The sequence below is a fragment of the Equus quagga genome, chromosome 2, assembly GCF_021613505.1.
Source record: "Equus quagga isolate Etosha38 chromosome 2, UCLA_HA_Equagga_1.0, whole genome shotgun sequence".
Taxonomy (NCBI): Eukaryota; Metazoa; Chordata; class Mammalia; order Perissodactyla; family Equidae; genus Equus; species Equus quagga.
This window is the reverse complement of record NC_060268.1, coordinates 127,239,713-127,263,942: the sequence shown is the minus strand read 5'-3', so window position 1 is coordinate 127,263,942 and position 24,230 is coordinate 127,239,713. Positions and strand designations below refer to the sequence as shown.

Genomic DNA, 24,230 nt, shown 5'->3' with positions numbered 1-24,230 from the left:
CCTGAGTCAGCAAAATGGTTTCACCCCAACTGCTAACCACAATAGGTTAATAATAGCTTCCTGCTTTAAGTAGCGTGTGGGGGGGGGGTGTGTGTGTCTGTGTGTGTGAGAGGGGTGGATTTAGTTGTGTTCTGTAGTTGATTAGTGATGTCTGCCAATGGTATAGGAATGGGAGTGTTGACGTGTATGTCAAAATAACCAGACCATGCCACCTGAGAGGAGAGGAACGGAAGGGACAGATGATTGGGGCTGTAGAGGGTCAAGTAGTCACATGATGCATCCCTAGCAAGGATGGGCCACAAACGTTTGAAATTTCTGCTCTCGTTTCCCAGTCCTCTCTTCTGTCTGGATCCTGCCATGCTCCAGGGCTCTGCTCTTCCAGGAAGCCTTCCTGTACCTTCACCTCATCTCCAAGTCTCCACCCATCTCCCCTTCTCCAAGTCCGGAGTCCCTACTCATCTGCCTGTTTGTTCAGCCCTCAGCTCGTGCTGCCTGGCACTGCTGTTCTCTCTCCTACACATATAGGCCCGTGCACAGGCCCCCTGGGACTGCCAGCTCTGTGAACGCCTGACTGTGGGTTTTGCTCCCAGCAGGAGCTCAATAACAGATGCGGACTGCCTGATGGCTCAGTGAGCTGCACTGTCCCTGCTCCCAGCTGCAGGAGCACAGGCCTGGAGAGGAGGTGTGGACGCTCGCTGGGTCTCTGCTGCAGGTCCCAGTCTCTGTAGTTGTTATAAAGGCGATGAGATCACGTTGAGCGCTGGCACAGCACTTAGCAGGCACCACCACAGCCACTCCTCACAGTGGCCCTAGGAGATAGGAACTGTTCTCCCCATGTTTCAGATTTAAAAAACAGGTGCACAGAGGCGACATTATTGCCTCAAGGTCACATGGCTAGTAAACAGTGGAGCCAGTCCCTGAAACCCTCAGAACAGCCTCCAAGTGAGCAGAAAACAAGTCCCAGGGCTGCCCTTGCCTGACCTTGTAATGAGGCAGGTAGGCAACTTCCACTGGACGATTCTTGAAAGCAGAGGGACGTGGGCTCTTGGGGCCTCCAGCTGCTCCTAGAAGTGGTCATCAGGAGAAAGCTGGGTTGAGAGGGGTCTGGGCAGTAGGGTTGACAGTTGAGCATGGGCTTTGCTAACCACAATATTCCGCAAATCCTACTCTGCAGGGCCAAATAATCCTGTAGACAGGTCCACTAGCCCACCCTCCCAGGCATTCTTCCCAGGCCAGGACAGAAGTTACATTTCTTCGGATGGAACACACGTCCTGGAATCAGATACTTGGGTAATTCCCTCCCACGTGAATCCAGCCATGACCATGTGACTTTTTGGCCAATGTGACATTAGCAATGTCACACAAGCAGGGGCATCATAAGGTCTTGCCCACTGGGGCTCGTCCTCTTGGAACTCTCCCTTTGAGGCCAGCCCCCATGCTGTAAAGAAGCTCAGACTGTGGGATGATGAGACGCCACCTAGAGTAACCCCTGGAGGCTGAATGCTCCAGCCCTAGCCGAGTGCCCGGCCAAGCTCCCACAATGCAGCCACATGAGTGACCTCAGCCACGCTACTTGGAGCCAAAGAACCACTCCGCTGAGCCCTGTCAACTCACAGAATTGTGAGAAATAATAAATCATTCTGCTTAAGCCACTAAGTTTTGGAGCAGTTTGTTATGTAGCTATCGATGACTGAAATACTGTCCCTGGTTACTGCCACTGTCACCTCTAGACACAGTTGAGGTCCTGACTACTCAGAAGCATGCACATGTTCTTGCACACACATCTAGATCAAAGCAGATCACACACATATAAGTCAGCACACACCCCTTTCTGGACACATGTGTGGGTACACACCCACACACACACTGGGAGTGGCTCAGAGACAGCCCACTTGTGCTGTAGGGCAGCTCTGTCACCCACAGCATTGGCACCGCCCTTGATGTGCCTGCTTGTATCTGTGTGCAGAAATGTGCACCATCTCATGTATTCGAAAACATAAGAGCAGATAAAGGCAAGTACACATGGTAAGACGCTAGATAGATGGCAGCTGGGCCCACAAACCCCCACACGTGCACACAATCACTCATGGCCTGAAACCAGAAGCACCCAAACTCCCCCAAGCCCTTCAGCCTGCTGAAGAGGCTCCCCCAGCGTTTTCATCAGCGTAGCCTCTGCACTTGGCTCTGCTCTCTACTAAATGAGCGAGTTTGTTTTGGCCCCAGTTAACAAGGCTCCCAGGGCCTCCTGGGCAGGCTGGCCCTCCCCCGCACATCTGCAGCCCCTGCCCCTTGACCCCCATCCCCTGCTCTGCAGAGTCACAGCCAGTGAACTGATTGGCGTGGCTGTGTGGGAAGGAAATGGGGGCTCAGGAAAAGGCATTTCCAAATGTCTGATCTGTAGCTCCAAGCAGGAGCCTCGGGCTGGCCCCCAAACCCCAAAGCAGTCTCCCCAGAGACACTGCATGCTACCATCCTCTCACCTGGGGTAAACAGTTATTTTAGAGCCCGGACAAAGGCAAGATTGAGAGCTTGAGCCCAAGAGAATGCCTGCCTTGCTCATCCTATCTGTACTCCGAGCCTAAGCTCAGTTGCCTCTCTCTGGGGTCCCTGCCTGGTACAGGTCAGGAGCTCCCAACAGCCAGCATAGGAGCATAGCCCCTTCAGCAGCTCCCTTCACCCTCAGGACAAAGAACAAACCCTTCATCCTGCCCGGCTCTGCCCACTTCAGCATAAGCCCCCACCCCCTTCCCCTTGCCCTCCATATTTCAGCCACCGTGAGCCACTCACAATTTCCTCAAAGCACCATGCCGTTCCTCGTCTCCAGGCCTCTGCACAGGCAGAGCCCTCTGTTTGGCATGCCCTCCCTGCAGCCCTTTCCTGACTAACTCTCTCAGGTCTCATCCCCCAAGGCCAGTAGGGAGTCTTCTTCTGCACTCCCCAAGCACCCTCTCTGTCCCGCATGGCAGCACTTATCTCTGTGGGTCCCCACCTCTAGCCTGCCTTGTTCACGGCTGTGGCCCCAATGCCAGCTCAGGGCCTGACACTAGAAAGTGCTCCATAAAGATATGCTGAATGGATGAATTTTTGAGCTGAGAAGTTCCTTATCTGTTCCAGATCTCTTTTCCCTTCCTTGCCAATCAATCTCTAAATCTTACATAAAAGGAAGTAGACACACAGTTTAAGTAGTATAGCTGAGAGACAGCCAGAACTGGAAATCATCCATCCACTCATTCATTGGCTCACTCATTCATCCAAACCGCCATTTCTTGGGCATCTACGCTGTGCTGAGTGCTGAGGATAGAGAGATGAACACAGTCATCCCCTGCTCTCTAGAAACTCACAGCCTCGGGGAGGGGACAGACACGGGTCCTAGTTAGGACATGGTTTAGGCTACACAAGACAGACCAGAATAACAAGGGCTCAAATGAGATAGGCTACTTCTCACTCACATGAAAGTCTCAACTTATCTGGCAACTCATCCCCACAAAGCCACCAGGGGCCCAGGTCCCTTCTATCTTGTTGCTCACTACATGTAAGAGCCAGCAGCAGAACAGGGAAAATGGGCTGTCATGCTAGTGATCATAAAGCCTGGGAGAGAAAGAAGGAACACAGAGTGTGGGGTGCAGGGGGTACATCCTGGCAGGTCCCTGGGCCAGGCCTCCTTGGGTTAGGTTTCCCACAGTCAGGGCTACTACATAGAAAAGTTGGGTCTGTTTAAATGCTAGGCATGGGGCAGGCAGCAGGAGGGAGAAACCTGAGAGGAGGAACAGATGTGAAGGAAACGGAGGCAGTGGAACATACAAGACTTGGTCCCAACTGGATAAAGGAGGTGAGGGTGAGTGAGAAGGCAGGCATCCAGGCTGAGCCACAGGATGATCCCCATGCCACACACCAAGGGGAGGAAAGGGAGGCAGAGCCGGGGTGGGGGAGGGGAGCTCCAAACCGTGCTGCCAGGAAGCAGCTAGAGACGGTGAGGAGTGTCGGGAGACGGGGCTGTGGGTTTGTATGGGGGACTCATCTTCAGAGAGACAGAAACTGGAGTTGGGAGGGACGAGTTCACCCAGGGGGCTGCTCAGTGCTGTGACCCTCTACCGCGGTTGTACGTCTCAATCCCTTGGGGAACTTCTATGAACAGGACAGGAACGTGGGCCTCCTTGTGCCCCTTACTCCCACCACAAAGAGATTCTGACTCTGTAAGATGGGGTGAGGCTCTATCTGTGACTCTGGGCTCTTTTACTTGCAAGAGAAGAAACCCAACTCAAACTGCCTTGAGCAAAAATACCTCCTATAATTGAAAAGTGCAGGCATGGATGAGCTTCAGGCACAGTTTGATCCAAGAGTTTAAATAATGTCTTCAGGACTCAGTCTCTCTCCACCTCTGCTTGCCTCCGTGTTGGCTTCATTCTCAGGCAAGACCTTTACCAACAGTGGCAAGATGCCCCCTGCAGCTCCAGCTGATATTCTTTTAGAAAGCCCTTTGCAAAGAAATAACTGCGTCTTCCAGATCATTCCAGCCTGCTTCTCATTAGCCTGAACTAGGCCACATGCCCATCTCTGTCTCAATCACTGTAGCCAGGGGAGATGGAGACGCTAATTGGTTAGACTAATTCACAGACCCTAGAGCCAGGTGTGGGGTCAACCCATCAGAGCCACATGGATTGAGAGTAAGAAGTTCCCCTAAAGGAAAGTGAGTCAGAGTTATGAGGAGAAGTGGGAATAGGCTCAGGGTAGATAAAATGACAGGTGTCTGCGCGCCTGTGGCCTCCACAGGTGATTCTGATGTGCAGCCAGGTTAAGAGTCGTGGGTGGAACTGTCCAGCAGAGACCCGTGACAGAGTCCAGGAGATGTGAGCACCATTTTTGACACAGGGAGAGGAAAAGGAGTCTTCAGGGAGGACTGAAAATCAGGCCAGAGAGACCGTGGAGTCTCAGGAGCTGGGATGGTGAGGGTTTCAGGAAGAGGGAAGTCGACGCTGTCAAAGCCATGAGAGAGAAGAAGAGAAGTGGGGTTCGCTCCATAAAACTGGGCTTGGAGCGAGGGGCAGGATTTTAAGGTTCAGAGAACAGGTGAGTGAAGGGGGACTTCCTGGCAGAGGGTCCAGCAAGAGCAAATATATGGAAGCAGAAAAACACAGAAGATACTTTAGGAGCAGTACAGCCTGTATGCATAGGGACATTTTTTTCTTAGCTTCCATCCTGGTACCCGGAGTACCTGTTTTTATCTAGGAGTGTAACCATGGCCTCAGATAAAAGTCAAACTCTTTGGGTTAGCATCAAATGCCCTCTATCTTCTTGCTACAAACAAGAAATTCCTCCTGAGCCACCGAACCCCTGCCCTTCTTCCTGGGAACCCCCAAAGCACCTTCTTGTGGCCTTTACGCTGTTTTGTGGATTTTCGCTATTCTGCCTTATGTGGCAGTTGTTTCTGAATATATCTTATCTTCCCTACTGGGCTTTGAGACCCTGGAAAGCTGGGTCTTTTCACCCCATGTTCCAAGGTCACAGCCTCCACTTCTGCAGAAAGAGGGTTCAAGATGAGCCCAGTTACTCTGTAACAACTGCTGGGGTGGGCAATGCTTAACCGGAAGGGGGAATTCCACAGGGTAAGAATTTCAGGCAGTGCATGAAGAAAGGAAGGGACCTCTGGGGAGAGGCCCCCACTGAGGCTAAGGCCTGCCTCCCGCAAGCTGCTGCCCCAGCTACCCGCTGCGGGAAAGGGAACCTGTGGTGACGCATTTGCCTCTTCTTAGGATTGAACTTTCTTCCTGTTTCACAACTGGGAGCCCTGAGGTGGCTGTATCTTAGCTGGCACTAGCAGCCATGGACTCCTAAAGGAGGAAGCAGATACCATTTATTGAGTGCCTACTATGCACCAGACACTGTGTCAAGTGCTTTACCCACACTACCTCATTAAGTTCTCCCAAGCTTAAGTTCTCCCATTTTATAAATGAGAAAATGGAGGCTCAGAGATGTTAAGTAAGTCCAACACAGACAGAGCTGTGATTTATGCCCAGGCTTCTCTGACTCCAGAGTCCCCCTGGAAGCCCCTGGGGTTGGGACATGGAGTTTCTGATGCTGGGGTCAGGCTAGTGCAGCATCCTTGCCTTCAGTTCCCAGTCACAGAAGATCCTGCATCCCCAAACCTCTTAGGTTTTGCTGCCTTAGCATTCCTGAGGACCCCTAAAGCGCTGAAAGGCAAAAGATTAGCTGTGGAACAAGGAAGGAATGAAACCAACCCCCACTTCAGTTCCTCCATTCTCACTAGCCTGGGGCGCGGGGGAGGACGCCCAATCAAAGTCCCTGAATCCCCTGGCGGATACCTCTCAGTGCAGAAATTCTCCGGCGCCCCCTGGTGGTCTTCAACACGACCGTGTTCTCTCAGGAACGTCTGTTCAGCCCAATTGAGACATCCCATCACAGGGTAGGGAAACAGAGGCACACTTACCCAACGGCCAATACCAAGGAAATACTAGGGCTGGGACTGACCCAGAGCCCCTGGCCACCAGCCTTTTCCTCAGCATCACCTTCTATCCCTGTCGTCCTCCCTAGTGGCTGACTGACCCAGCAGGCAATATTATGACATTTATTATTTGTGATAAAAGTACTGTGTTACTATGCGACTCTATTAAATGTGACACATTATTATATATTAAGCCAAATCAGGTCAATATATAAAATGTGAAGTTGGCCCACCCTGCTATTATAAAATGGAATCACAACACTCCTATTGCTCCCACCCCCACTGCACATTTCAAGGCCAGTCTTATCCCCTGCTGGCGGCTCCCAGGAAGCAGGCTTTCTCCGTAAACTCAGTCCCACCACCTCATTTGCAGGAATGTCAAGAGGCACAGGAGACAAAGTCTCTTGGGATACAAATGTTACTTAAAGTGGGAGAGGTGACAAGAGAAGAGAGGAAACTACAAAATGCCCTCGGGGCAGCTTTTCTCTACTGGAGCATAGGAAGTGACAGCAGGAGGGAGCAGAGTTAGCCCTAAGGAAGGAGGATGGAGTATGAGTGTGTGTGAGAATTGCTCGCCTTTGATGGCTGGGAGGGTTGGGCCGGTCTGACAGCAGAGGGATGGAATGGGTCTCAGATCAATGGTGGGCTAGAAGGGAAGAGATCGGGCCTGGCAGGCAGCAAGACTGACCTGCCTATCCGACACCCTGGAATAAGGCTTCTGTTCGTCTTTTATTCTCCTGTATCTTATGTCTTGGTCCTGAAAGAGAGAAAAGGATGCCAGTTCTGCTGCCCCCTAGAGGGCTGACTTTTCTCCCCAGAGGAAAGGTGTGGTTGGCGGAGGAGTCGCACCAAAGGCACTGGGGGAGCTGCAGAACTCAGGGGATACAGAGCCCAAGGTGGAGCGGGTTTGAGGAGAAAGGAAGAGGATGAGATGGGGGGGGGGGGGGGAAGGGGGTCGCAATGGCGGCCAAAGGGATTCAGATCTTCCTGCGCAGGACGTGGAGATCCTTCTAGATGCCGGACAAGAACTCAGCCGGGCTCTTTGGAGGATCCCAAAGGCAGTGATGCCTGGCCCCATGCGGCGGAAGGCAAAGTGGACCCTCGGTGTGAATGGAGAAAGGGAGAGAAGTGAAGCCCCAGCGCCCTTCCTGCCTATAAATAACCCCGAGTGTCACTTCAAAGGGAACAGGGAGCGCGGGAGAGGGGCTCCCGGGGCCGGCCGGTTGGGGCAGCGGGCCCTACACACCACGCCCCGCACCCCTGGCGAGTTTGCATAAATAAACAAACCCAAGCCGCCGGCCCTCAGGAGCTGGGGGAGGGGAGGGGAAGGGAGGGGCGGGGGGAGGAGGAGGAGGGAGGGGGCGGGAGAGATTAGTTTGGGAAGTAGCGCGGACTGCTCATCCGATCCGTGCGGCGCGGCCAGTGTGTCAAGTTACAGAGGCGCCGGAATCGGCCCCAGCGCTCCTCGGCAGCGGCCACGACCCACCTCTGCCCATGGGGCCCTCCATGTGCGCCCCTTCGCCCCGCGACTGAAACCGGCTCGACCGGGGGCCGCGAGACACCAAGAAGGACCGACAGCGCAGAACCAACTCGAGGACTCTGCAGATACTTGAAGGGAAACACGGGGCGGAGAGGAGAGTCGGCCAGATTCCCCTAACTTTCCTGGACTTGGAACGTACTTCGAAGTAACTTTTTTCTCACCCGAGTGTACCCCGATTACCGCTGGTTGTGCTTTTTCGGCTTTCCCTCTCCTGCTGCTAATTTTTCCATCCTCTTTGCCGGGAGCAAAGGAAAGGGACTTGTTCCAGCGACATAACCCCTTTCCCCCTGCCCCGCGGCTTGGATCGCACCTTTGGGCAGCGGTTCTCGCCTTTATTTATTCTATTTATTTATTTATTGGTTCTCGAGAAGCGAGGGGATGGTAGTGGAGCGCGCCAGCAAAGCGGCAGCCGCCGGTGCCGGCGGCCCTGGAGAGTTGGGCACGCCCGAGACGGTGGCGCTAGCGGTGGCGCCGGCGGAGCGCTGCGCGCGGCTGCCGAGCCCGGGGTCGTGCGGGCTGCTAGTCCTGGCCGTCTGCTCGCTGGCGCTCAGCCTGCTCGCCCACTTTCGGACGGCCGAGCTGCAGGCCCGGGTGCTGCGCCTGGAAGCGGAGCGAGGGGAGCAGCAGATGGAGACGGCTATTTTGGGACGAGTCAACCAACTGCTGGACGAGGTCTGTGCTCTTTGTTGCTGGCTTTTATCCCTCCCCGCGGCGCCCCCTCGCGCAGCCTCCAAACTCTCCACCAGCCGGTGCCCTCTGGCGCTGGCTCTCCACGCCGCGCGGTGCGCCGCGGGACTCGCACAAGTCTGCGGGCGGGATAGGGGACAGGGACGGACGCTGCCCTGCCAGGGACACGGAGGATCCGAGTGGCTTGCGCGAGGACCCTCAGCTCCCGCCTGCGGCAGGCGCCCCCACGTCCGTCCCACACTGGGAGCGCCCTGGGCGCGCCGGGCAGGTGGTGAAAGGCAAAGCGTGCGGAGGTGCGCGGAGGCGGCCGGGCTCCGCTTTTCCCTCCCGACATCCCGCCAGGGCAGTGTGAGAGCCAGCCGCTCAGCGCCCACGAGGCGGGACGTGTGCCCGCGGCCCTCCCCATCCGTCATCCCTGGGGGTCAGTGCTGCCTGACTTTTATTGCCACCTTCCTTTGGGAAGAGAGTTGAGGGACTGAGTCATCCACGGGGCTGAGGAGACCAGAGAGGGCAGTCCTTTCTGGGGTTAGTGTCTTGGTCCCTGCCCACTGCCCCAGAAGGCTAGGGCCTTGGTGTGAGTCGCCCTGGCTCTGCTGTCCTTGGCACGAATTAGCCCATACCCTCTTGTTCTTGAGGCGAGTGTTTTATTGCCTGCTCCTTGGAATGGTCCCCAACCTTTTGTGTCTGTGTGTTTTTCTGGAAAAAGGATGCTGAGCTTTTTCCCATTCCTGAAATATCCTTGAACACAAGTGAATTAAAAGCCATTAGTGTCTCTTAGGCGTGGCAATCTTGGAGGCACATGAAAAGACCCCACCCTCCCCAGGAAGGAGGGACCTGCAGTCTCCCTGGTGCCAGCAGAGGAAAGGCTGGTCAGTGAGAGCTTGAGGCCTGGTGGCTTACGGGAGTCTGGACAGCACAGGGCATCCAGGGCCCAGATGAAGGAGAGGACCCACAGGTGAGGGCTGCAGTCTGGAACAGGAACAGGACATGGAATGTTCCCATGGGAAAAACTGGAAGAGGGCCTCTTAGTAAGAGGTGGTGTGTAGAACAGTGAAGAGCGGCGTGGTGGAGTCCAGCAGGCCTGGGTTTTGGCCCCACTCTGCTGCTTAGAAGCTATGCAATCTGGGGTGAATACCCTCATGCCTGCCCGCTTGCACAGCGGCGGTGATGACGGCAAGCAGTGGAGCCAGCTCTACCTGTAGTGGGTGCTCCGGCCATTCTGGAATGATGCCCTTGTTCCCTGCAGCCAGGGTTCTCTCTGGTGCTTCTGCCAGGCAGAGCCGGTACCTGCCAAAGTAGCTCTCCAGGGTGGTCAAGGAGAGATAGGTCACCGGGCAAGGTTACTGGTGCTGGTGGTGCCCCATGACTGCTGACCTCAGCTCATGCCCAATGCCCTGCCAGGCCCCAGGGAATCCAGAGGGCTCTGTCCCCTGGGCCTGGTGGGGTTGGGGGGCCTCTAGGCCTGATGGGGTGAGGGCCCTCTAGGCTCAGCAGTGTGAGCAGGCGGCCTTTGCTGGCTGAGAGTGGGATTGGCAGGGTGCTCGAGAGGGTGTGAGGGCAGTGAGGGCTCCCCCAGGTATCTCAGGGGCCCTTGCTGCTGAGGGACAAGCATCTGACCATGGGAGTTTCTCTGGTTCCTCTCGCCCTCCTCTCCCTTCCCAACCCCTCCTGCTGGCCTGAGGGTGCCGAGCCCTTTCCCAGATCCTTGCTTCCTCTGCTTAAGAGTAGCCAGGCCAAGTCTCATGGCCTCAGAGCCCTTGGGCTAACAGTGTGACCTGACATGCTGGTTCCTTCTCTTCAAACTGCACCTTCATGTGCAGCTTTACGGCCTTCTAAACCTCTTGTCTGCAGAGCATCTGAACTGAAACCCATTTTGCAGATGGGGAAAATAAGGCCCAGAGAGGGGCGTAGGTTACCCAGAGCTGCATGGTGAGATCCAGGACTTGAACCTGAGGCTCCTGAACCGGTTTCCAGTGCTCTTTTCACCAGGTCCCCCCTCCTTCCTTTGTCCGTTCTCATTCATTCACTCTGCATATGTTTCCTGAGAGCCACCTGTGGTTCAGGCGTTGCGGGGGATGCACTTCTGCCCTCCTAAACCTACAGGCAAATAGGACACAAAGAAGAAAATCAGCAGTGACTGTGTCGTGTGAAAAATGCTGCGATAGTGGCAGCACAGGAGGCCTGGGAATGTGTTAATGTGCATCACAGCCTGATGGTGGCGGCTTCCTGGGAAGATGGTTTTCAAGCAAAGGCTTAAAGGGTGAATAGGAGTTTTCCACGCAAAAGGAGATGAATGTCAGGGCCTTGTTCTAAGGGGCAAAGGGAACAGCTTCTGGAGGCTAGAAGCCAGAGGGAAGGGTTTGCCTTGGGGAACTGAAGGAAGTCCCAGATGCTGGAGGGCTGGGAGGGTGGAGCGGTGGAGGATCTAGCTGGAGAGAGACAGGTAGCCTAGGTCAAGAGGACCGTAGAGACGGTTAGATCTATGTCAGAGCAGTGGGGAGCCACAGAAGGGTCTTGAGGGCAGTGATGTCCCTGGAGTGGGAGCTTAAGCCAGAGGAGGGAGGCCAAACAAGAGGCTAGTACAGGCCAGAGGGGACTGTGACCCAGACGAGGGGTGCATCTGGGGACAGAGAGGAGTGAGTGGAAATGGTGGCTGCAGTGATGGGACCTGAGGTCAGTAGGGGGGGCATTGGAGCCAGAGGGAGGGAGCTGTCCTGGGGGTGGCGGGGTAGGTGGCCTAGTTTGTGTGGAAATGGCCCCCTGGGGGCATCCCCTGGGTGGACAGGGGCTCCGGAGGGGACACTGTAAGGGTTACACTGTCCAATACGGCAACCACTGGTCATGTGTGACTCATTATATTTAAGCTAACTAAAATTAAATAAAATTTAAAATATGGCTCCTTAGTCACACTAGCCACATTTCAAGCAGGTGCTCAATAGCAGCTGTAGCTGGTGGCTGCCACTTTGGACAGCACAGATATAGAACATATACATCATCGCAGAAAGTTCTATGGGACAGGGCTGTGCTAGGAGCAAGATGCTTCTGGGTCAGCAAAGGTGCCCCAGAGCACCTTAAGGTCTTTCTGCCACCCTTGGCCCTTCCTGTCCTAGGAAAGTTCTCCCAGGTCTGAGCAAAGGACAAAAGTGAGGAAGGGGTGAGGCAGAGAAGGAAGAACTGGGACCAGAGGAAATCCCGGTGAAAAGAAAAGGCAGAGGAGAGGGGAGCGGTTGTGTTACAGAGAGGGTCTGTGACATGATGCGTGGAGGACTCCTGCTCTCAAGGGGCACACAGGCACCTGGTGAGCGTAGGGGCCCAAAACCAGGATTCTAGGCACATGGCAAAGCCTCGGGCAAGGCACGCCGCCCCCCGAACCTCAGCTTCCGCCCCTGTTAAGCCCAGGCCCTGCTTCCCTTGGGGTTGCTGTGAGGCTCTCAGGAGATGGCAGATGGCAGAATGCACTAAAATGTGCCACCACCAAAAGCCATGCTCAGGACCCGTGAGTGCTTCCAGAGGGCTCCTGGGGACCTGGCACAGGGAATCTGTCCTGGAGCAGGTGGGCCTGGGCCACTCCCTGAAGGATGAGAGGATGGAAGAAGGGCCCTGGGCAGGGCAGTCCTGGTGAGGCACAGAGCCTGCGCAGTGGCCTGGAGGCAGGAATCCAGGGCCACATACGTGCACACCACCCATCCCAGTGGGGAAAGTGGCGTGCTGGGGGCGAGACTGTATCTGTGAGGCTGGAGGAAGGGGTAGCTGGCAGGGAAGGCCAGGCTGAGGGCATCCGGTAGGAGAGGAGCCTGGTGTGAGGCAAGCCAGGGGCAGATGTGAGCAGAAGGCCCAGATCTGAGGGGCCAAGCCACTGGGAGGGGAGGGTCAGAGCCAGGACAGGAGGGTGGGGGCAGGGAGCCAGCTCGTGGGGAGCTGGGAGTGTGGCTTCCAGACCTCAGGCCCCAACTCTCCCCCATCAGTGCCTCTCTGCTGGTCTGGGACCCTTAATGAGCGCTCCAGCTGCCTGTTACTTGACTAGCTTGCTGTGTAGAAAGAAACTGGAATGTCCCAAATGGAGGAAATCAGATGTCACCTAGAGCTGGGCAGAGAGTGTGCAGTGAAAGAAAAGGGACAGGAATTTAAAACAGCCAAATCTACCCTGTAGGCCCAAGGGAGCAGGGAGCGTCAGCAGCCCCCTTCAAGGTGAATGTCCAGGGACCAGGCCAACTCCCCGTCCCTAACAAGAACAGCAGCGGCTGGAGTAGGAGTGTCTCACATTTATAGGGCACATATGGCGGCCGGTTACGTATGTTCCCTCTTTCAATCCTCACAGCCTCCCTAAGGGACTGGCACTGTCATTACCCCATTTTACAGGGGAGAAGACTGATGTCTCTCCACCTCCATCCTATCTGTGAGCCAGTCCTTTGCATGTTGAGAAAGTTTTCCACCTCCTGGAATTCCCTGGGAGAGGAAGGGGTTGAAACTTCCAGGCTAAAATGTTTAGGAACCCCAGCAGACTCCCTAGTCCCTAAAAGTAACAAACACAACCATTGTAACAGGAATGTCTCACATTTATAGGGTGTGTAAGGGGCCTTTGTTGGGTCTTTTCCAGAGGAGCCATTAGGGGAGAGCTCAAAGCAGTGGCTGAAGGATTGGGGCTCTGGATGGGGCACCCCGGGATGGAAATGCTGGGATGAGGAGGGGAGCAGGCTCTTAGAGGGAAAGTATGCGCGTGGCGGGGCATGGCCAGTGTTGAGTGTCCTGTGTGGATCACAGCAGCCTGGCTTCAGTAAGGGGACAGACCCTAGACACAGGTGCCATCGTCCGCAGCCCGCGCTCCACTGTGTCGGTCCTAAAGCGCCTCCTCTTTTCACGCAGTACGTAAATGAGCAGTCTTGTGGGAGTTAACAGGGGAGATCCTCAGAGCCCCTCCAGTCCTGTCCCCACACTCTACAGATGAGAAAACAGGTCCGAAGGCTGCACAGCCAGGTCTCAGAGGAGCCAGAGGTAGGATCCCCGTCTCCGGCAGGCGTCTCTCCTCCACGCCACACCTTCTCCTTCTCCTTAGACACTAGTTAATGTCTGGCCAAATGGTGGCAAAGACACAGCATGTGTGTGCTCCACTCCTCATTCCCTGGCCCTCAGCAGACATTGTTAATCAAGTGCAGCCCACTTTGCCGTTGAGCTTACAAACAGTCTCAGAATCCTTTTCAGCACTATTCCGGGAAGCTACCGCTAACTCGTGAGAGTTGGTGTTCAAAATAAAGAGCTATTTCATGACTCTAATTAAGTTTTAAAAAAAAAGGTACAGGGCAATATTCACTATAGATAAAGCCAGGGAGAGTTGTTAAAAGTTTCGCAGCTTCTCCAATAGCCTGAAAACTAGCGCTAGCTCCCAGCCAGACTGAGGACCTCATAAATGAGCCTGCTCTCATAGGAAGGTGGTGGAAAAGGTCAGAGCATCTGCAAAAATGCTGCCTGTCTTAAGCAGTTTCACAATTTGACACTGTCAGAAAGATGCCTTTTTCCCTTATTCCTAATCATTCTAGACTTGCCCCAATGCCCTCTGGGAAGCCTTCCCAACCACCCTCACCAAAATGGGCTCTCTCCCTGCTCTGACTTCCACAGAACTTCCTGGTCATGCTAAGGAAGCTTGGCACCTCCAGCTCAGAGAAGGGAAATAGATAGACACGGCCCGTGCTGACTTCTCTTACCCCAGAACCGTGGCAGCTACTCATAATAATCATTCAACACACTCCCAGGGACTCAAGATAGACCTCAGAATCCTTCTCACCATGGTGCTCCAGGCTGCCACTCCCAGTCTATTAGGGAGTCAATGCACACAATAAAATCTGTTTACCACCCATGGCCCAGCCTCAAACACATTGTGCAGTGTGCCCTCCTTTCTGTTGCCTTTAAATGTCTTGTCTCTTCGTGTGCTCGCACGCTACCCAATGGCAGGGGTAGGAGCTCACTGGTCTCTGGGTCCTTGCTGAGTCTAGTCTGGGACTTTGCACCCAGTAGGCACCCCTCACCGATTAGTTGCTGATTTAAGGTCCTCCTGCTGGAGGCTAGTGAAGCCATCGACGTCAGCTGCAACCGCAGACACAGCTGTATGCTCAGCATTTGCTCGGGGGACGTGCCCCGGAGGTGGTGTTTCACAGCAACTAGCAGAGAAGGACGTGATCAGCTGCTCCTAAGTCAGGGCTGCGCCCCTGGTCCTGACTGGGAGAGTGGGGACAGTTCAGCGTGATGTGCTCCCACCTGGACAGAGCAGCTGGGGGCACCCCTACTCTCCTGTCCCCCACTCCCAAGGGTCAGGAGCTTCATCTTCACCTGGCCGAGCTGCCTGGCATGTTTCTGGTTGGGGCAAAACAGTAAAGTGGGCAAGCCCCCAGCATCTGATGTCACAGGGACCTCTGTGACTAACCAGTTGTGTGACCTGAGTCTCAGTGTCCCGTCTGAAAAACAGGGATGACAATACCTTCCTCACAGGGTTGTTGCAGGATTGAATGACATCATTCAATTAGTAAGAATTGTCTGTAACCATTACTACCTCCCTCCTCGTCAGAGGAGCTGAGATGGGGCCGTCCCATGTCCACAACTTTTACTAATAGCTAATATTTATGAATACTGTTCAGAGAGCTTTACATCATTAATCCAGTTGATTCTCACAATAACCCAATGAAGTGGCTATATTCTTACTATTCCCTTCTTACAGAAGAGAAAATGAAGGCCCGGAGAAATTAAGTAACTTTCCCAAGGTCACATGGCTAGTAAGTAGCAGATCCAGGCCTTGAATGCAGGGACTCTGGCCCCAGAGCTGGTATTCTGAGCCACCAGTATACGCCATGCATTTGAAGGACCACCCCCCACTAAGTCAGCTGAGGCAGGTCACATGGGCCAGGGGCTAGGGACCGGTTCAATTTGGTTTGGCTCCCACAGAGGTGGTATTTACTGACTTGGCCTCAGGCCCGCATCACCCCCTTTGTTATAAGAATGACATTGAGGGCCGGTCATGCACTCTGCTTGAGCAGTCTGCGGTTCGCAGGTTCAGATCCTGGGTGCAGACCTACACACCACTCATCAAGCCAATGCTGTGGCAACGTCCCACACACAACACTGAAGAAGACTGGCACAGATGTTAGCTCAGCGACTATCTTCCTCACCGCACTGAAAAAAAATAAAGAATGACGCTGAGGGTGCCCTTTGTTACAGCAGGCCTTGGCGATGAGGACTCTTAGAAAAGGCCCTGTCCAGCCTTGGCTTCCAGAATGCTTGGATCCTGGGAGGAAGGGGTTGGCCCTTGTCTCTTGGACACTGAACTGTCCTCTAGGAGGCTTAGCCCCAAGCCTCGGGGGCACCCACGACCTAGCATAGTCTTTGGGGCAGAAGTTTCTGTGTCGGCCCCATTCCCAGGTCTGTTTGCTCACCCTGGCCCTGCTTTTCTCTTCCCTCCTGCTGCCTTCCTGCATAATGTGTGTCTGTCTTTCTGTCTGTTCAGGCGCCTGAATGTCCCCTTTTAAAGCAAGAGAGGGGTGTAAGTTCTGTAGTAACTACGCTTTTTAAACTTACTCTCCCTCCTTCTCGTTGCATCTGCGTGCCTCAAAGACCTGCCCCTGGGCGGTGATGGGCAGCAGCCGAGGCTGACCCTTCCCAGAAGGCTGATGGGTGGCCCTGTGGGGAGGGTCTGGCTGTGGGGTGTTTACCTGGCTCCGTGGCTGGCAATCCTTGAGACAGAGAGAGGGGATCTATCTGTGCCCCAGGCCTGGCGCCTCCTGTGCAGTGTGACCCAGATCCCTCACCTGGGTCCCCAGCAGGGCTTGAGGGGCTGATGGTGGCAGTGATGGGGTCACAGTGGGATGTCATTAAGAGTCCTACCATGTCCTGCACAGCTTGAAAGTCTGGGAGCAGCGGGGTTTTCTTTTGTGGGGGTGGAGGTGGGGGGTTGGTTTGGGATTTAGTTTTTGTTGTTGTTTGTTGTTTCAAAAAATAAATCAGCTGAGGGTTTGCCATCTGAGGGAGAGCAGGCCTCAGGATGAGGCTCGGGAATCCTGCTCCCGCGGCTTCTGTTGGACTCAGCCCCTCCCTGAAGCAGCTTGTTGAGTCCTCAGTAAGTGAAGGAAGTTAGCAGGCTCTTCCAGGGAAACTGAGGCCCAGGGCAGGCTAGGGTCCCCGGCTCTCCTGGGTGTCATCTGGACTGCCAGCAGGCCCTGCAGCAGCTCCACGCTGATACCCCCTCTCCCATCTGCAGGCCCTGGCCGGGGCTCCCTGTAGAAAACTGTGGACACAAGGATGGGGCGGGGCTGCTGGCAGCGGGGGCGCCTCTGGGACCTCCTCAAAGGGCAAGTGGGTACAGAAGGGCAGAACTGCCTACCGGGGAGGCTGGGCACGGCCTTCCCGGGGACACGGGGCCCCTGTCTCCCCTCCTGGAGGCTACCGTGGGTTTTCCCAAAACCCTACATGGCAAGAGCCCACATGCTCTGGGCCTCTGCCGCCTCCTCAGCCCTGTTTCTTCCGCTCACAGCCCATCCCCACCCAGTCTGACGGCCTCCTGGAGGCCTGCAGTCTATCCCCATCTGTCTTCTGCTCCGGCCTTTCCCTCCTGTCCACCCATCCTCCCCGCAGGCCCTCCCTGTCCACCCACCCTCCCGGCAGGCTGCTCATTCTTGTCTGTTCTTTAAGTTTCAGCAGGGCGGCCTGCCTGCCCCGCAAAGACACATCTACCCCCAAAAAGGATGTCACAGGGCCTGGGCTTCCACTGCCCAAGGGGCTTCACTCTTGCAGTCCCCCATTACCCTGTAGATGCCCCGTGAAGGTGCCTCCTAAGCCATCGCGTTGAGGTTTTCTGCATCATCACGCTTCGACAGGGTGGCCTGCAGGGCAGGACAGGAGGGGTGCCCTCTGGGGACAGGGTTGCAGAAAGGGGACTGGTTAAAGGGGCATCAACTGGGGCTCTTCCAGGAACAGCCTTAGTCCACTTCCCTGTGAGCTGGCAGTTGAGGTCTCCTGGGGATACGGGGAGTCTCGATGACATGGGAGGTCAGAGGGTGGTCCTGCCACCTCCAGCCTCTCCCCACTCCGTAGAATCAGAGTGTTGGACAGAAGGGAGCTCTGCGCTATACCAGGGATCCCCCACAACATCCCTGGTTTTCAGGCTTACATGTCCTCGGTGATGGGGGAGCTCACTACCTTATGCAGCTGCCTGTTCCTTGATTGGACAGGTCTGACTGTAATGTCCTGCATATTCTTCATCTCTTCAGAGCTCCATACCCATCTCTACACCTACCATCCCCGACTCTGGCATGTCTTGAGAGCACCTCAAACTCAATGTGTCTAAACTGAGCAGGAAGTCCGGCCCTCCCCAGCACCCCTTCATCTGTGAATGCTGGCCTCCAGCTGCACCCGCTCCAGGCCCTCCTGACCGCACCTTCTCAGCCTCCCCCACATCTGTCCTCTTCTGGCCATCACTGCCTGCCTTTCCGCACCTGCGCTGTCCTCGGCTCTCCCAGGCCATGGCAGGAGCCTGCTACCTCACCTGCTCCCCTTCCCTCTGCCCTGCCCCTTTCACCATCCACACGGCAGCCAGGGTGAGCTTTTAAAATCTCTGAAAACGATCGCTACATTTCTCTGATTGCAACCCTTCGGTGACTTCCTATTGCTCTCAGGCCAGATAATAAATTCCTCAGTGTGGTCCATGACGTGGCCTTTGCCACCCTCTCTAGTCTCATGGCTCCCCTTCCCTCAGTTTCCAAGTCCAATGCCTAGCTGTACACTGTCATGGCTAAGGGCACAGAATCTGGAGCCAGATTGCTGGGTTCAAGTCCAGCCCTGCTAATTACTGGCTGCGTGATGTTGGGCAAGTTGTTTAACTCTCTGTGCTTTGGGTTGTACTTCTGTAAAATGAGGGTGATGATAGTAAGAGTATCTCCTTCTTATGTGTGTTGTTGTTAGGATTAAAAAAGTTAAAACAGGGCTGGCCCCGTGGCCGAGTGGTTAAGTTCACACGCTGCACTGCACGCGGCCCAGTGTTTCGTTGATTCGAATCCTGGGCACGGACATGGCACCGCTCATCGAGCCATGCTGAGGTGGTGTCCCACATGCCACGACTAGAGGGACCCACAACTAAGAATATACAACTATGTACCAGGGGGCTTTGGGGAGAAAAAGGAAAAAAGTTCAATTAAGTTAAATTAAAAATTAAAAAAAAATTGAAGGTAAGGGAGAAAAATGCTCAGGGAAAACAATTATTAAAAAAAAGTTAAAACGGGCTGGCCCAGTGGCACAGCGGTTAAGTTCAGACGTTCCACTTCTCGGTGGCCCGGGGGTCGCCGGTTTGGATCCCGGGTTCAGCTATGGCACCGCTTGGCAAAAGCCATGCTGTGGTAGGCATCCCACCTATAAAGTAGAGGAAGATGGGCATGGATGTTAGCTCAGGGCCAGTCTTCCTCAACAAAAAGAGGAGGATTGGCAGCAGTTAGCTCAGGGCTAATTGTCCTCAAAAACAAACAAAAAAAATGTTAAAACAAATGCTTTGAGCAGTGCCTGGCACTCCACTAAAGGTATTGCAATCTCCTGGAAAAAGCCAACCGCCCCCCCCCCCCCCCCCCCCCGTCACAGGCATAGAGAGGAGAGACGTGGGCTCGGAGCCAGGTTCGAATCCTGCCTCTGCCCTTCTTGGCTGTGTGCCATCAGGCAAGTTAATTCACCTCTCCCTGGCTCAGTTTCCTTGTTCATGAATGGGTTGCTGTGAGTGCTGACTGATTTACATATGTAAGACCCCTGCCTGGCTCATAAGAAGCACATTACTGTGTCAGATCTGGGCCATTTCCCCTGCCCCCAGGCCCTCGGCCCCTCACCTGGGGAGTTGCTGCTCATCCTCAGATCTCAGCCCAGCTATCACTTCCCCATGATGAACCGCCAAGTCCATGCCCAGGACCAGCTCTCAGCACCTGGCCGTCCTGGCCACGGCTCTGATGACAGTGGGTGCCCCCTGTCGAGGAGTGTGGATGGTAGACTCTCATGTGGCCCCCTAGAGAGTAAGCTCTGTGAGGGCAGCCTCCGTGTCTGCTTTGCTCGAATGTGTCCCGGCACTGGGCACGGCTCTGGCATACAGAGATGCTCCACATCCTTTGTGGAAGGGAAGGAGGAGGGAAGATGCTCCCCATTTCCATCCCAGCCACTCACCCCAGCACCTCCCTGCTCTGTTGTAGGGGCCCCAGCTCCATTCTGCACCAGGCCTGGAGATGACCCCAGACTCCCTGAAACCCCTGAGGTCCTATGCCCACGCCAACCGGGCTCCCGCTCACATCCGCCTCATTCCAGGGCCCAGCTCCTGGACTCCTGTGAGGTGTCCGCAGGGCCTTAGGTTGGTGGAAGGAAGGACCTCCTCAGTGAAGGCTGGAAGGCTCACACAGGGTGCACACCTCCTCCCCCTGACTTTTTCTGCTCTGCGGAGCCTGGAACATCTCTGTGGTTCAGCTGAAACAAGGAGGCAGAGGCAGCCCGTGGCATCCTGTGGACTCTCGGGCCCCTGTTTCATGGCCCTAGGAGTCTGTGATCAGGTGCCAAGTCCATTGCACAGAGTGCTGTGGAGGAAGGGAGGGCACAGCTCCTCAGGCACCCCCATGGCACCCCTGCCCAGGCCCCAGCACATGGGCCCCCAGAGCGGGCGAGTCCAGTGCCAGTGGGTGTGGGTTGAGTGTCTCAATTTCCTCTGCTTTGATTTCACCCTACTGAGCCGCCTGTACTCCGGGGCACGCAGCCGCACATGGGCCTGTCTCCTTAACATAGCCCGTCTGTGGGGCCTGCCCTCTCCTGCGGTCGCTGGAATTAGGCCTGGGACCCAGCACTGCACAGCCTGGGGCCTGCCTCTGTGCCTTTGCTTCTCCCCAAAATGCCCTCCCTCCCCTATCTCCATCTGTCCAAATTCTGCTGAAGCCCAGACCCAAGCCCACGTCCTCCTGGGACCGCAAGGATGGATCCTGGGGGGCAGACCGAAAAGTAAGTAATTCAGTTCAAGTGTGGATCGGGGACAGCAGACCAGGCCCTGCCCTCAAAGGGCTGGCTTAGTCTGCAACCGGGCACCGGTCCGGTAACTGTTCTGGCGCAGGGTAACGAGAAGGGCTCCAGCAGATGAGATTGGTGTGCCCGTTGTGTGCCAGCACTGTAATCAGATGCTGGCACAGGCCAGAGCTTTGCCCAGGGTGGCCATTTCAATGGGCAGCTCCTTCTTTCAACCTGTAGTTCTCAGGGCCAAGAGGCAGGGCCGCAGGCAGAACCCTCACCACTCTCTGCAGGAAGAGGGGGAGGGGCATGACAGGGACCTTGACCACGTGTCTGCAGCATTGCTTGAGGCCAGGCAGCCTCACTGTGGCAGGTAGAAGGAGGCAGGCCTGGCACCAGCTCAAGAGAGAAGTGGCCTTGATCTGGCCACTGAGAAAAACTAGCTGGCACAGCAGGTGCCCACCCTTCTTCACATCTGGACACCTCCTTTTGTTTTCTGATCCCATCTCATTTTACCCCTCCAGCCGTGCTGTGTAGCCCAGCGGATAACTAATATTATCCCCACCTTACAGATGAGGAAGCCGAGGTCCAGGGGGCTTATATCCCGTGCTTAACACACAGTTAGTGGGAGGGCTGGGACTTGACCCCGAGGTCCTGGTGCTCCCCAGTGTGGCTCAAGCCCATGTCCACACTGTCTGCTGAGCTCCGCATGCAGTGGGTGCTCCGTCGGAGTTTGGGGGCTGTCTGTGCTAACCCAAAATTCAGTCCCACGGCAGCCTCCAAGAGCAGGGGGTTCTAATAGGAGTCGTATGTCAGCTGTACCAGATTTAATTGTTCAATGTCATTTTCCACCTAAAGCATGCAGCACAGTGCCCGGTATATACTGCTCAGTATGGATAGCCATTACTGTTAACGTTAATTCTTATTTAATATTCCACCTGGTAAGTGCTTCATGGTTTCCAGGGCTCTTTCCGCAGCAGCACTGAGGTGGTTGCAGACTCCACGGAGGGGAGGTACCAGGCCCATGGTTGCAGCCTGGCATGCAGAGCTCACCTGGCCTCCCGATGGCGATGGCGTGGCTTGGGGCCCCCATGTCACAGAGGCCCAGGCTGAGCCTGAGCCCCTTCACAGCCCTGGGGCTGAGCATGGGGAGGGAGCTGGAGCTGGAGCTGGAGCGCACTCCCGGGAGCTCGGCGCTTTCCTTTGATCCTGACACAGGCATTTTAATAGCCTCGATGGTCAGCGGTGCTGTTTCAGCTCTGGCCGGGGTGCAGGCATTCCAGGAGGCCCTGGCTGCCAGCGGGGGCGAAGCAGGAAGGCTTCTGTGTCCAGGGCGGCGGGTGTCCATCCACCCAGGGCCTCAGGAAGTTCTCCACCAGCTCCTGGGCCTCAGCCGGGGACTTTCTCACCAACCAGGTCTCAAACTCAGATGCCTAAGGGGGCCAGGCTGGTGGCCTAAGTAGGTGAAGCTGGCCAGGGGGAGGGGACTGTGGTGACCTGGACAACACATGCCCACCTCAGAGGGGCAGCCACCACTCAGCACCACCTGATCAGTACCAAGGCCCGGTATTGCAAGATCCTCCCATCATATGAGAGAGACCAGAAATTCAGACCTTTACGTGGAATCTCCTGATTCTTAAGCACCCAATACTTATTGAGCGCATACTGTATACCAGGCCCTGTTCTAGGCACTGGGGACATGGCAGTAAATAAAACAGACCAAAATATCCATGTCCTCATGGAGCTTACTTCTAGTTGTGGGGGGACAATAAGCAAGATAAACAAGGCAACAGCCACAACAAACTCTGAAGGACAAAATGAAACAGGGAAGAGGGGATAGTAAGTATATCATGGGAGGCCACCAGGGGCAAGGAAGGCCTCAGGGTGAGTGAGCCGGGTGGTTAGCTAGGAAAAGAACATCCCAGGCAGAGAGGTCAGCCAGTGCAAACGCCCTGAGGTGAGAGAAAGCCTGGCATGTGCAGGAACATCAAGGAGGCCTGCGTGGTCACCGTGGCTGCTGTGTAGAGAATAGTCTGTGGGGCAAGGGCAGAGGCAGGGGGATCCATGCGGAGGTGATGGCAGTAATTGGGCCAGAGATGATGAGGCTTGGACCAAGTGGTAGTGGGGGAGGTGGTGAGAAGGGGTCAGATGCTGGGTGTGTCTGAGAACAGGAGTTGCTGACTGAATGGCTGTGGAGGGAGGGAGAAAGAGCATCACTGATGATCTCGAGGTTTTGAGCACCTGGCAAGATGGAGTTGCCGTTCCCTGGGAGGAGGAAGATGGGGGGAGGGGCAGGTATGGGGAGTGGGCAGAATATGAGGAGCAAAGTTTTGCCGGGCTAATTGCGGGATGCCTATTGGTGGAGATGTCAAGTAGGCAGAAGACATAAGACCGGCTGGGAGTCCCCAGGAGCCAGTGCGGAAAGAAAAGAGGTGAGACCAGGCCGCCCTCTAACATTTCGAATAGATAGAACATGTCAAATAGATAGAAGGCACCAGCCAAGGAGACTGAGAAGGAGCCCAGGAGTGGTTGGAGGGAAACTGGGAGAGTCCTGGGGGCCCAGTGAAGAAAGCTTGTCCAGGAGAAGGAGGAGCGAGCACAGGCTGTGACAGCCAAGAGGGAGCGGTGGACCGTCCGCTGGACTCAGTAACACAGAGGCCTTGGTGACTGCGAGGAGAGCCGCCCGCAGGGCTGGGAGCGGGTGGGAGCCTGACCGGAGCGGTCCAGGACAGCAGCAGGACACCTTCATCAGGGAGCTGTTCCAGGAAAGAGCTAAACAGGGTCAAGAGAAGATTTTTCTTTTCCCTTTTTGTGATGGGAGGAACGACAGCCTGTTTGTGTAATGATTACATCCAGGCCGGGCGAATGACAGCTAACTCCCACTGGAAGCCTGTTTCTGTAAATTGGTTTTTATGGGACACAGCCGTGCTTTTCACCCACGACAGTGGAGTTACGTGGTTGTGATAGAGATCATATGGCGCACACAGTGTGAAATATTTAGTAGCTGGCCCTTTATGGAAAACGCGTGCTGACCCCTGCAGTAAGTGATCCAGGCCAGAGGAGGAGTTGGTGATGCAGGTGGGAGGGGGGCCTTGCTGGCGTGACGTCCTCGCGCAGGTCCTCCATACCTGGGAGCGCAGGTGGGGCATGTGGGAGGAGAGAGTGTGCAGGCAGAGACGCAGATGGGCGGGTATGCGTGGTGGCGAGAGCCTCTGGAAAGCCTCTTCTGCCAGCTTTTGTTTCCTCAGGGTCATCAGGTGACAGTGACGTTGGGGGTGTGGGGTGGGGGTTGGGGAGAGAGCACGGGTGAGAACTGGGCTTTCATCTGAGATAATGATCATGAATTTGAGGGAGGTAGTGTGCTTTCTCTGGCGTCATTCCTCGACTTGGGTGCCCTTGTGGGAGGTGGAGTCGCTGGATCTACCAGGTTTGTGGCTTAGCCGAGAGAATGTGCCGAAGCGGGAGGGCATCAGGGCAGCCGAGGGTGCAGCCAGGGGGCGGTTATGATCGCTGACCACAGCATTTGAGCTGGGCCGGGAAGGAAGTGAAAGA

The 24,230-nt window shown here is 55.4% G+C and overlaps 1 protein-coding gene across 1 annotated transcript in view; it reads left to right on the top strand.

Annotated features, from left to right (window-relative positions):
• Nucleotides 1–7,840: 7,840 nt before the first annotated feature.
• Nucleotides 7,841–24,230, top strand: part of LOC124235217 (collagen alpha-1(XIII) chain-like) — a 93,928-nt gene continuing 77,538 nt past the window's right edge. The window contains exon 1 of the mRNA XM_046652814.1: nucleotides 7,841–8,672. Coding sequence (XP_046508770.1) covers nucleotides 8,379–8,672 — 294 coding nt within the window. The 5' untranslated portion in view covers nucleotides 7,841–8,378. The remainder of the gene's footprint in view (nucleotides 8,673–24,230) is intronic.